Source organism: Siniperca chuatsi, linkage group LG18 (assembly GCF_020085105.1).
Source record: "Siniperca chuatsi isolate FFG_IHB_CAS linkage group LG18, ASM2008510v1, whole genome shotgun sequence".
In the NCBI taxonomy this organism is placed as follows: Eukaryota; Metazoa; Chordata; class Actinopteri; order Centrarchiformes; family Sinipercidae; genus Siniperca; species Siniperca chuatsi.
This window is the reverse complement of record NC_058059.1, coordinates 15,823,531-15,837,628: the sequence shown is the minus strand read 5'-3', so window position 1 is coordinate 15,837,628 and position 14,098 is coordinate 15,823,531. Positions and strand designations below refer to the sequence as shown.

At 40.5% G+C, this 14,098-nt stretch overlaps 1 protein-coding gene across 2 annotated transcripts in view; it reads right to left on the bottom strand.

The window, feature by feature from the left end:
* Window positions 1-2,641: 2,641 nt before the first annotated feature.
* The window catches only part of LOC122865795 (transmembrane protein 132D-like), a 33,125-nt gene continuing 21,668 nt past the window's right edge, over window positions 2,642-14,098 (bottom strand). For both annotated transcript variants that reach the window (XM_044174664.1, XM_044174662.1), the window contains exons 6-10: window positions 12,329-12,537; window positions 9,026-9,206; window positions 8,697-8,810; window positions 8,400-8,591; window positions 2,642-5,161 (exon numbers count right to left, since the gene is read on the bottom strand). In XM_044174664.1, the coding sequence (XP_044030599.1) occupies window positions 3,653-5,161; window positions 8,400-8,591; window positions 8,697-8,810; window positions 9,026-9,206; window positions 12,329-12,537 (2,205 nt within the window). In that variant the 3' untranslated portion in view covers window positions 2,642-3,652. The remainder of the gene's footprint in view (window positions 5,162-8,399; window positions 8,592-8,696; window positions 8,811-9,025; window positions 9,207-12,328; window positions 12,538-14,098) is intronic.

The following is a 14,098-nucleotide window of genomic DNA, read 5'->3' as shown; positions in this document are numbered from 1 at the left end:
ACCCATATGGGATGGATTGCCATGAAATTTGGTACAGGTATTCAAGGTCCCCTCAGGATAAACTGGAATAACTTTGGTGATCCCTTCGCTTTTCATCCAGCACCATCATAACTTAACATTTACAGTTATATTTAATCCTGTGTTATAACCAAACACCTGCAAAACTAATGACATTCCCATCAGCCCCAGCTTTACATTTTGTAAACATGCCAAACTAAGATGGTGATAATGGTAAACATTACCTGCAGCATGGTAGCATGCTGACGTTAGCATTTAGCTCAAAGTACTGCTATGTCTAAGTACAGCCTCACAGGGCGGCTAGCATGGTTAGATTCTTGTTTAACACGGTCTCACAAATCCAGTCAGATTTCACTATTGTCATGTTTTAAAGAAATGAAATTTTCACACGTAACGTATTTATATGCCTACATGACCAGGCTCCTAAGGCTCATATTGACATGGCAAAACCTCACAAGGATCTGGCTCAATGTCTGTGGGGAATTACAGAGTGCCTTAGCACAAAACTTACTTTGGGAAAAAAAAAATCTGTACAATTCTTTCACCAAGCACCAAAAAAAAGAAATCATAACTGGGATCATTTAAAAATTCAAACACTTTCTGAGTAGCAGGCAGTCATGCAATGAAGAGTCAGCCTGACTTTTTGTGTCCCAGTCTGTCTCTTGAGTTTTCTCTTTTTTTCTCCCACCCTCATCCTCCCCTCCCATTTTGCAGTTTCATTATACTTGCACACTTGGCTATAAATGTGTGTTATATTGTCTCCTTAAAACACAACAATTATTGTGACCACACCCATTTACCTGTTGTCTACACACTGCTTCTAGATGAGATTCTGCTTTTGTCAATTAAGGCTGTCCCTTCTTCTGCTCCAACAAGGCTGCTTTCTTCAGTCTGTCTCATTAACACAAAGAACTTCTCCTCTGCTTTTTGTCTTCTTCTTTGTAAAATTGGTGACATTATCTTATGATGCACACCGAGCACTGACACTGTGCTGACAAGCAATGACAGCGACGAGTGTAGTGGGGAAGCACGAGATGCTTTGTCTTAATGAGCTGCCATACACTCCCCTCCACCTGTGATATCTTGGGACTGACTTCTGTGCGTGCCTGTCTTCTTTTGTCTATCTTTGTCTGCCTATCTGTTTTATGTTCCCTTTTAAAAATCACATTACAGTACTTTTTATATCTGTTCACTTAAACAGACCACAAAATAAGTATGTTTTTTCATTTGCAGCTACACCTTCCCACAAACACCTGCCTCCATCTGTGACTATGCGTCCAGCCTGTGGGAAAACAGCCTTGTGAAATAAGTGACCTTGTCTCTTCTGGCCTACATTATCAGGAGTGTGCCATGGAGAGGGTCCACTAATGCACACTAATCCTCCAACACAATGACCCCAATCCCTTAAATCTGTCAATAGGGAAGCTGATGCTCCAGATTAGAGATCCTGCTGTAATGATACGGAGGGACTCTATTCCTGTCTTGGTGTTTTTAAGACAAACTCACACGGTTTATTATTTATATACTTCATTATATGCAAAGCAGCCCTGACTGCTACATCTATGGACTTGTATCTCAATGGATTATTGCTAAATAATGTAACTGGAATTATACTTCACTGTGCTGTTTCCCAACCACTCAAGACAAACTCCTGTCGCAGCCAGGATTTCAGTGGAAAAGCACATTGAGACATATTTTGTTACTCCATTGTTGTCATACAAACTGTGCAGCGTTTATATCTTAATCATTACTATGTCAGAACTTTTGAGTTCTGAATTCTGTGTCCTGTATGATACAGCAGGTCCGCAATCAAAGATGCCGGGCTATGATGCACCACAGAGACAGCTTTGAATCACAGCTTATCTCCGAGGGGAGTTTGTTTACTTTTCCTGTCGCTGCTGGACAGATAAATCAACTGGAAAGGGGAGAGAGTTTATACACATACAAAAACGCTGGGCCTGTAGGTAGAGAATTTGGGAGAAAGTTATTAAAATTGCTTTTATCAACACTCTAAATCCACCCGATGCTGTTGTGCAGCAGGAAGTGAAGATGCTTACTGTCATATCCACAGCTGCCAATTCCTGAGGTGCAGGGCATCAGATTATCTGGGTTTCTTTAAGCTGGGGATGCTGTTTATGCATCACAGCTCCTAGAATGTAATTTTGAGAAGTGTAGCCTTGGTCACCTCAGAGACACAGGAAGTAAGATGGAGAGAAAGCGACAAATGAGCCATGAGTTATCATATGCAAGCCCCCACCATTGATAAAATAGGCTACCTGTAATTCTTTGGGGACACTGTCACAATACATAAAAAGAGAATCATTTTCTCTTTTCCAATCTCTCTCTTACTCTCTGTGTAACAGCTATTTTGTGCAGCAGCACAGAATCCCCGTATTGGCAGGCACATCAAATACGTTGCTGTCAGTATGACATTTCACTGAATGACATCAGCCTTAAATCACATTCAATAGTGATTAAACATAATTAAATCCCACTGATTCATAGCAGAGAGCTTTAGCCTATAATCCAAACCATTCAATGTGCTTTCCTATGAATGATACTTTACTATTTTAAAAGCTTTAAAAACAATGATTTAATTAAAGTGAATCTCAACAATAACAAATGTATCCATTTGTTCTTTATTGATAGGATCTCATAGGAAATACACATCACATTTTAGTTTAAAAATAGGAGGATGTTACACAGAAAAGGCATCATCATTTTTCATTCACACATGAAAAACTTAGAGTTGAATATGTATTGTTCTGTGTCAACAGACCGAGATTAGACATTTTTACAAATTGTAGAACCAGGCCCCCAGGAGAAGCCTGAAGCCCAAGGTAACTTTGTTTAAAAAAAATTCAGAAACAATGTCCACTTCAAACTCTGCACAGCTTATATTTGCATAGCATGCATTTGATTTGAATAAATATCCGGTGAAGACTACAGTGACAGATTGCTCAAAATAACTTGATAAATGTTGCATATTCTCTGACAAATTTCACAGACTCTTCAGGTATTCTCTGGAGGAATCCTAGAAAAAAATACAAAAGGCTGGAAAAGAATAGAATTACTTACAAGAAATAATCCCTCCCGTACTGCATTTACCCTGACAGCTAGCAATATCTGGAGCCGTTTCTACAGGGGCAACAGAATTGTATAAAAGTAAAAGGAGATGAAAATCCATTTGTTTGAGTTAGAAATGTAGAAATAACTAATAGTATAGATATATGTATATTTACAACATCAGATCTGGAGAGCACGTCTTTTTCAAATACAAGAAACTTGCATTTAGAGGATAAAAACATGCTAATCACAGTATCTCTTATGTTGCCCTTCATGGGTACACCATTACATAATGTATTTACAGGCTTTCGCTGAGCACACACTTTTTCAGTATAAACTGTCCTTTTTATCTAATCTCAATAAATACCTCACCTAAAGTGACTTATCTTTTATCAAAAAAACAAAAGCCAGCTTCTTTTCTTTTAGACATTCTACACCAGAACTTGCTGTGTATGTTCACTTTTTTGCTCACTCTCTCTCTCTCTCTCTCACACACACACACACACACACACAAACACACACACACACACTCACCCATACGCATACACACAGACACAGTCCAACAAACTCACTGGGGCTCTCCTAGAGGTTTGACTACAGGCCATGGCATGTCAGGTAAAGGTGTCTTGGGCTCAGCAGGGGCCTGGTGCTGCTGCGTATGCTGGTTGGCCCAGTTTAAGTCCACACCATTCTTCTTCAGTGCAGCCAAGTGCTTGATGTCCAGCGTGGTGAAGGTGGTGAACTGGACCTGGTTCCGCTTACTGGTGGGGGAATGAAGCGGCTCGCTGCGATGTGGCCTGGCCAGCAGGGTGGCTGAACGGTTCACCATGGGGTCGATTGCCTTTCCCTGAAACTGCTGCTGCTGGGAGCTGGTCCTGCTGCGGCCCAGGGTGGCAGTTCTTTCGGGGACAGCAGGGGCGCTCACAGTGGGCAGGGTGCTCTCCAGGCGGTGGCCGATGGAGTCTATGGAATCAAGGGACTCCAGAGGGCGATGAGCCCCACGTTTTAGAGTGGACACTTGAGCTGGGGCACCTGCCGCGGAAGTGCTATGATTGTTGCTCCCCAGCCACACCCAGTCGTGCTTGTGATCCTTCGGGTCCTCACTGGGTGCCAGGCCTGCCTGTATGGGGGTCTTATGATTCCAGAAACAGAGCTTATACGAAGCACAGTTGAGCAAAAAAGCCAAGATAGCTACACAGGAGACTCCCACCAAGGCATACATGCCGATTTCCAAGTCCGACATGGCTCTGAATGTCCTAATGAGGTCGCTCTCAATTACTTTTGGAGTTTTAGATTTAGGAGGCTCCTTCTTGTGTGTTATTTCTATTTTATGAATGTCTTTGGTAAGGGGTGGATTGGGGTTGTCAAGCATGTTTCCATAGCTTCTCTTCTGCCCTTCTTCTTTACTAACTGAACCCACTGTTGTGTCTATAGGTCTGGCAGTGCTCAGTGGTGTATTAAAGCTTGGTTTGCTCATAGTTGTAGTGGCAGTCTCGGGAATGGTAGTATATGTGGTACTTCTTGTAGCTCTGGTTGTAGTTCCAATCCAAACGACATGTGGCTGCATATATCTTGTTGAAAAAGTGGTTGAGGTGGTAGTTTCTGCCAGAGTGGACCCCAGCTGGCTAGGTACTGTGCTTCTGAACAACCATTTATCCATATCTGTTACCGCATGCTGCAATGTCACTGTCGTTTTAAGCTCACCCAGCACTTCTGAGGCACCATCATCAAAATCTTTATTTCCGTCAGTGCCAACCCCACTCCTAACTCCTCCTCTTGCTACGACTCTGCTGTTATTCTGGAAGTTGATCCTGAGGAGCCCTGTGCCCACTGCCAACTTGCTCTTCCTCTTGGACTTCTGGCATTCCTCACAGATCCTCAGCTCCACTCTCACTAGCGCCCCCTGGCCTTCTCCTTCACCTTGTGCTACTACAAATGTGGACTGCGGTGTACGGCGCACTGTGGCCACCCCGTCATCTGGGGTAGAGACTGTAAGAGAGTACATACTGCGGTCAAACAGCTCCAGTGGAACGACTGCGCCATCACTGAACTGAACCCAGCAGCTGACCACTGCTTCCTGAAAGAAAGAAAGAAAGAAAGAAAGAAAGAAAGAAAGAAAGAAAGAAAGAAAGAAAGAAAGAAAGAAAGAAAGAAAGAAAGAAAGAAAGAAAGAAAAGACTGTGATAACTGAGCAATATAGAGTTCATATGTAAAAAAGCAGGTCAGAACACATGCAGCAAATCAATATTCCCTCCCTGCCTTCAGTGAGAGCTATATTCCCATGATTGTTAATAACACTAAATTGCCTATGCTAATCTCTATGATTACACTCAGTAGGGTGCTATTGTATCATAAATTATAGTCCTAAGAAGTCATAGCATGAAATATAATTTAACCAAAGTGGATAAAGAGATTATAATAGACGTCCTTTAAACAAGAACAAAAAAGTACAGTGACAAGGGTCATGTTAAGAGCAGAATTAGTCAATCCAATCACATTAATGCACAATGACCTATTTAATGTTGCTAATGTGAACCACTGGGTCGCCACAGAGCTAACCTATATTTTGGGTTTGAATACATTATGAATCGCCCTGAGCAGAATAGCTTGCCATCATAGACACAATTGGCTGGTCATCTGCACTGGCATGGTTCTAATAGTTTGTTATTGACAGGGGCAGACCAACCACAGTGACAGTGCACTGTAAAGTGAGCTGTCGCTCCAACAGCTATGGACAGCCTAATTGCTGCCCCATGCCTGTGTCGGGGAGCTGATTTAAAATGGGCAAGCTGCCATGGCTAAATGTGTGAACGAGCTTTTAAAATGATCATCTGTGCACCCTGTCTGCCTCTTCCACTGTTTCACACAGCATGGTGACCGGCAGATGATGGTCGGGGCTGCAAACACAATGAGTTCACATTCGGAAAGGCAAAGAGAAACACAAATATTATTACAACCTTAAGGTCATTGTTGTATAAATCTGCTCTGTTGTGGCAATTCGTATCATTCTAATCCTCTCTGTAGAAGCCCATTATGACTTTGTTGGAAAATGAACATTTAGGATACGTTAATAACACACTATTTTATCATAGCAAGTTTAAAGTGTAATTTTAAGCCCGCCTTCACAGAAGGTTTACAATAAAGTTGTTTTGAATGATATTGTTTGTGGTGCATATACTGCTTCTGCTCCCTGTGCAGGAACACTGGAGAAAAAGTAAATGAATGTGGAATAGTGTGGTTATCACCATAACAACATAAGACTTTTCTTTCTGCTTTTGGGCTTATGGTCATTGAAATGTGGGCTTTAAGCTGTTGAAAATCACTGACCCTGCACTGCTTTCACATTTGGATGTTTCACAATATAATAATTAACCATGCCGATTATTGCCAAATTTCCCTAACAGATCTTTAGATTTCCAAAAGAATATTTATGGCGTACCAAACAAACACTAGTAACTGTTACTCTAAGGTAAATAATGTCATCATCATGGTGTACAGGGCAAAGTTTCTCTTAGTCTAAACATAAGAAGAAATCATTTTTCCTAAAGATAATCTGACTTGCAAGCCATGACCTAAGCCTGACATAAGTGACATATTTTACATATTACTCCAGCAGAGATCAGTGCCTACTTCCATCTCGAACTATGAGGTGCCAAAATTTCCCTCCATTTTCCTTCAAAGATTTTTCTTCCTTTATTTGTTGCCATATTTCTCTTGAAACTACTTCCTACGCTGAAGATGCCACTTCCCTCCCCTGACCTCCGTCCAGATGTAATTTCCTGTTGTCCACCAAAGTTTCCACCGCCACCCTAACACAATCTAGAGTTTTTAATTTCATCCAACTACCTCTCCAAACAACGGGGGTGTGATCCTTTCCCATTTCTATTCAGAACCTTTTGATTCCTTGCATGATCGCTTTCTATTACTCGTATCCACTAATATATAAAATAAAATGTTTCATTAAACATTGTGCTGTCAAACTATTCTGTCCCTACAGATGTCTTGCCAAACACTTTAAGTGGTTGTATCACAAGTACTGCTGCCTAAACACAGTAAGCAAGTTGTCGCCCTGCTGGTCACAATTACTCCATAAATTCTTAACAATGTACACTCCAGGCACATGTATATAACATAGTAGATTTAGGATCTAATCGAATTAAATCAATAAAATCAATTAATTATTTAAACAGGGTTAACTACATCTGCAATGTCGGCAATTCCTTTGGCTTCAGCCAGACTATAAGTAAGTGCTAAATCCTTAATCTAAAATCAATACTAAAATCTTATCTACAAGGTTTGATGTGGGAAAATCAAAGAGTAGCTGCACATATCATTTTTTTCTAATCTGCTAACAGTGCAAGGAGCATGTTGGTCTTAAAATTCAGGGTCTATGAAGACTGTGATATTATTGATGCTGTTGCTTTTTATACATGCATCTGTGAGCGCTTCCTGGCTGCTGTGCGTAATAAAAGGAGGAACCTTGTCAGTGGAAGTCAGTGATGAATGCCAGGGGCTTGTTAAATGTTAAATGCCCACATAAAAAAAAAAAAAACAAACAGAAAAAACATGAAGAAAGGGATGACTTTGCACATACTGTATTTGCAAAAGCATAGCTGCAGTGGTAGCAGATTACTACAAAATGGAAATAGCTTACGTGTTAAAAAGCCAATAAATAATTACACAGTTAGAATAGTACCATCAAAAAAACGCATGGTGGGCTCTCACCTTTGATATTTAATCACAACCTTAAGCTCTCTGATGAAACCTTGTCTATGGGGCTGACACTGACAGGTACTCTCATGGTGAGAGAGTTAGTGATTTAAAGAATGTGGCCGTTGTTTAATGTATTGAAGGAAAATTAGGACTGTTCAATTTTAGAATCAATTTGATGGCATGTCATGATGTTATCTTTCAATGCTTATTTATAAATCTACTAATCTCTTACAAAAATGTGCGGTTCTGCATCACATGACAAATGTATAAATCTATTTTCACTGTTTCAAAATCTGAATAAAAAGAGAAAATCCATGATTTACTCTTAATCACAAACAATCCCACAATAAGTAAAGACGCTTTTATAATCTCCCATTGAATTTATTATTAATTATTACAAACATTATTCACCGCTTTTGTTAATTTACTGTCCCATTTGATTTTCACCTTCTGTTGAATGGTCCTTCACAGGTTATGTGGCGAGGCTGAAAATGAGTAACTGTAAAACTAACAGGCATAAAAAGAGACAAGTACCATCATGAACAGCTGAGTCGTGGCTCACACTTTTATGCTTTGTGTGTTACAATTTTCCAGTTACTTACCTGTTTGAGCTGTGTGATCAGCTCCCGTGTGGTTGCCGTGGCGACGATGGCCCTGTTGCTGCCTGGGCTGAGCTGCAGGGACAGAGAGAGTCCAGAAACTAACTGCACCCCCAGCTCTGTCACACTCACTTTATCGTCCAGCACCCTGATGCTCCTCTCAGCCAGGATCGATGACGTCAGAGGGGACAGCACCTGCAACAAGTAAAACCTCATCCAAACTGCAGGTGGATATACATGATTATAGCATGCAATGCAACTGCTAAAACCACACACACACACACACACATCAAGGCTCACCTGCACAGTAGTGGTGCCCACACCACGCCCCTGCAGCACCACCCCATCCTGCACCCTGGCTACATCAGGATCTGCCACTTTTAGAGAATAGCGTACAAGATTGGTCACATCCACCTGTCAATCAAAAGAGAGAAAAACTTTTAATTGTTTACTGCGATAATGTATGATCATTATCATTCCACTAATTCAGTGTCTAGCTAGCTGTTGTAAGTTTTAGAAGATGAAACTTCTATTTATTGTCTGACAAATTTAATTAAGACTGGATAACCTAAATCCTGCTAGTAAGCGCTGGCATGTCAGCTTCGGTTATGATTGTTAAATGTTTTTACCTGCCAATCAGGACCCAGGAAGTACTCAACAGGCTCTGCCCCAGTTAGCGGATCAGGCAGCACCTCAGCGTCAGCCTGGGATATGAAGTGTGTTAGCACCCTGAGTGTAGAGTGCTGGTACTGCAGCATGCAACCCCTGCCCTTCCTCATCTCCTCCTCTTCCTCACTGTCCCATGTCGACCTGACACACAAAGGTAATCAGACATAGTAAGTCACATACTAACAGTTCAAAGGAATAGTTTACAAAAGAAACTTTTTTGCTTTCTTGCAGAGAGTAAGATGATCAATATCATGTTCATGCCTGTATGCTAAATATGAAGCTTCAGTCAGGAGGTGGTTAGCTTAGCTTAGCATAAAGACTGGAAGCAGGGGGTAACAATTAGCCTGGCTCTGTCCAAGGGTAACAAAATTCACCTTCCAGCATCTCTAAAGCTCACTAATTAACACATTATATATCCTTTGTTTAACCATACAAAAACAACAAGTTGTGGTTTTACAGGGAATTGTTTGCTGAATTATTTCTTGGCAAGGCACAGTGACAAGAAATAGTCCAGCACATAATCCTGTGGGACAGATCCAGGCTGGCTATCTCCCTGTGCATTCAGTCTTTATGCTAAGCCAATATATGCTAAACGTCTGCTGACTGTAGCTTCATGTTTAGCGTACAGGCATGAAAGTGGTACTGATCTTCAAGAAAGCGAACAAGCATATTTCCCAATGGCCAGCAGAGAGACTATGAACTCAAGAACAATACTGGAGACTAGCAGTGTGATTGTTGATGCTATAGAGGCACATAACATTTGCTGAGTGACCTTTTCTTCTAACTGAATTTAAGTTAAATTAACCAGGATCCCACGGCTGACTGGTTTGTTTGTGGGTGATAGAGGTTAAGCTGTGAACCATCCTGAAACCCCTCAGCAATGATCATATAATTATCATAAGCACAGCTGGTCTGCCACTCACTGCACCACAGGTGTGCTGGAGGTCTGGTGGATATGCTTTCACACTGCAGGCAGAGAGCTACTGTCAAGAGCTACAGTCCAAATAAACATCATTATTATATAGCCCAAGGTCAGAGCTTAACATGTAACGGAGATGCTTCTTGAATTAAATAAATGTGACTCAACACCAGACAGCTAACTAACTCTTTTCTCAATCCTTTTGTCAAATTCATGGAGGTTATTATTACTGAACCAGCCTTGCGCCCACAGAGAATAAACATATATATTTGTCATTATCTCAACGTATATCTATATATTTGTCTTATATTTGTCTTTGATTAAATGTTTTGAAATTAGAACATTCATAGCATCAGTAATATGTTTAATTGCGCTTTTGTAGTATTTCAAAAATGATTTCCAAAAACACATGAACACAAATGTTCATGTGTCTCTTTGCCATGGTTACTCAACTTTTCTTTTAGTTCTTTGATGACCTTTGAGCCATCATACCTTCTTATTAACATCAATGAATACAGTGTCATAATAAGTGTTTATTTCAATATATTTTGAAACCAACAGTGATAAAATAACAGTGAAAACTTTACTGTGAATCATAATCTGTTACAATTTAACAGTATGCACACACAAAAAAGGGAAAAAAAGCAATGCATGGGTGAAAATATTTCATGAATCCACACTGTTTTTAAGTAAGAAAACATAATTTAAGTTTTGTGTATGAAGCCCAAAGTCTAATACCAGTCAATCCAGTTCAATCGCTGCCAATTAGACAGAAACTCCAGTTGCTTCTCTGCCACATATTGTATGTGCAAATGGGAGCAAACAGTAACACAGGCATGGCACAGAAAAGTCATTCAGTTTTTCATCATGAGCTGAGACTGGCCTTTACAATCACCATTGAAAATTCACATCTCTGACCTAGTAACTTTTTGTGTCCGGAGCTCGGTATTGAATGTTTTGGAAAATGAAAGCCCCAGAGAGCTTTTACACTGGAGAAAACAGCCCATCAGTTGGCCAACGTCATTAGTACTGAGTGAAAAATAATGACTTTACTGTAAGTATTGAGTGAAATCCCACTAACCTTTATCTCCAGGGCAACTGTGTTGCCTCTGCAGTGTCCTACCCATTAATCCACCAAACAAAGATGTGATGTTTTTGTGGCTGACTACATATAAAGTGTACAGACGGATATTAGAAACACACCTCTCAGTATGCTGTAAACCAATTCAACCACCACTAACGAACGAAAAATTACCATACATCCACATCTCTCCGACACTGTGTCAACAAAAACGGATTATTATAAACATCACAAAGACACAGAAGAATGACAAAGATTTCCTGCACAGCTATCTTTCTCCTTTTAACTATTTCTACAAGGTCAACTGCATAACCCAGTGATTGGTTGCTCACATATGAAAACAAGACTTAAAACACATTTAATTTGACAGGAAACACCAAATACGACAAATATTTCTAGAAGAGGCATGTAAATGTAGGAGTCTCTTGTATTCATTCTTACTGCAAATTCTTATATTAAGCCCTTTTAACCAGAGGTGTGGACTCAAGTCACATGACTTGTACACATGACGACCTTTTGACTTGGAATGAGTTAATGTCCTCCCCGAGTCTAAAGATAAAAAATGGTGCAGCGAATCAACTCTTCATTTTCATGACAAGTGATAAACTTTGAATTGATCCGACAGGGAAAGGTGATTTGTCGGCGCAGACCAGCGCAAAAACGACATATGATACCCCAGATTATCACAAGACTGTGTTCAAGAAAAAACATTCATAACATTCGGCTCAGAAATCGCAGATGGAGACACAAGAATCACATACGGACATGAAACAACTTCACAAAGAACAGTAAATGGACTAGGCTAGTGTTGATGTTCGTTGGCCAGCTATAGCTTAGCCCTAATGTTTGCAAACATTAAATCGATGAGCCCTCATCAAAGTCAGTGTGGCAACAAAATGACAGTATCAAAGATTTTGTAGCCTTATTGTTGTCTTTTAAAATCAATAAACAATTGGCCGGGTCTAATGTCAGCTATTTGTCATTCATAGGTGGCAAGAAATAAAGTTAGCCTAATGTTGCTGCTGTTCCATAATAACTTGTTTAGGACTAGAAACACGAAGTTTAGGATTTGGCCTTGACTTAGGACTTGTTGGTCTTGACTTGGGACTTGACTTCATAGCCAAGACTTAAGACTTAGTACCACTTTTGCTTTTAACTATGAATTTTTTCACATGGCACCCTCACAATCAAGCTAACAGGACCTCTAGCAACAAAAGATGTGTAGTAATGCAGCTGTTTGACACAGAACTGGTCTGGCCTTACCTCCTGTTCCCTGTAGTAACAGGGACCCTCCAGCCTTTGATCTGGCTGAGCTCTGTGTCAGCCACACTGATTAGCAAGGGCAGGCGGGGCATCCATACACTCATCTCCAGCTGAGCACTCAGGAAACCATAAGTGAAGTTGAGCATCACCCTGCTCTTCCCTCTAGTCTCCTTCCCGTTTACATAGATGTATTCACATCGCTCTGATACCTGGACAAGACAGACAAGACAACAAGTGAAAGAGGAAAGTGAATGAGGGGCTCATGGCCAATGTCCTGGGTTTGAGTCTGGCCCAAAAACTTAGACTGTCAGATGGCATTCCTTTCTTTCTGCCAGTCTGTCACTCTATAAATATCTTGATATTAGGCACGAAAGGGATTTTTCTTAGGGATTTTTTTAAAAAGTTCAGAATTACATTAGAATCACTGGACTGGAGTTGGGACTGAACTGTCGTCTAGTGATTGGGATTCAACTTTCTCCAGACATGCACTAGCGGAGGTTTGTCCATGTAAAGCCCCATGGAAAATGAATACGAAAGTTTTAATAAGAATTTGGAAAGAGAGGAGAGGTGGGAACAGAGGCACCAATACAAATAAGCTAAAACCACACAGACACACATTTTATCAATTTCGCACTACTTCTAAAGTCTGGCCAGGGAATCACACAATGTTTCTGTTTATGTCATGTAAATTCACGACCATGGTCTCTATGACACTGTTACCGAATACAAATTAGCTCTGCCTTACCACTGTTCCTGTACTGCTGTACTGTAGGTGGGAGTGTTGCAGTCCCCACCAGTGAGAGCAATGAGGTGAGACACAGCAGTTGGTGTGTTTTATTTAAGATTGGAAGCCTATCTCCACTGCCGCCTCACTTATCTTAACAAACCAGTGGCTCCACAGAGGTAATTGGAGGGCACTAGACTGGAGAATATAGAGTGTAGCACTGGAGAGAGGGAGGTGAAAAGGGGGGAGGCGGGAAAAGTGAGGAAAAAGCAGAGGGAGGAATGACTTCCAAGGTAAGTCAACTTGAACTCCTGTGGCAACATTGAGGGAGACTTGTCTGTGAAGACCTTTCCCCATCATGCCGACTGGTCCGGACCAAAATCTCTGATGTCTTGTGCATCTCTCCAATGCAGCTAAATGTACTGTAGGGTCAATGGACACTTGAAAATTAATCTCTACAGGCACCTAAATCATGTGGAGGGTTTTTTTCAGCTCAGTGATGAGACATGTTGATAAAAAACATCACAATTTAAACTTTTAAAAGTCGTTCTTTATCCTGCAATTGTCCTTGGGCATTATTTTAGCACTTCTGTCTTTTGTCTTTGCCTCCTGTCTACATGCACTGTTGTGGGCCTACTGCAGATTGAGAATGTTGCATCTTAAAATACCAGTATTAGTGGTTTTGCATGTTTCGGCCCATCAAGTCCACTTTACATCACAGCTACCCATTTTGCAAAAAATCCTGTGTTTTAGAAATTTAAATGTTTTATCTACCATCCCTGCCTTCCATTGTTTTCGATTAATTTCTGTGTAATGTAAAAAAAATCTATATTTCCGTCAAAGTTAGAAAATTATGAGACAACACAGTGAACAGTGAACTTTTCAAATCAAGTTGCATTTAACTTTTGCATGACAATGTATTTATTTAATCCTTTATTTAATCAAGTAATCTCATGGAGATCAAGATATATTTTTTTAAGAGAGACCTGTACACAAGATAGCATATTATGAGCAAATGAACAAACACACAATTTACATACACAAAA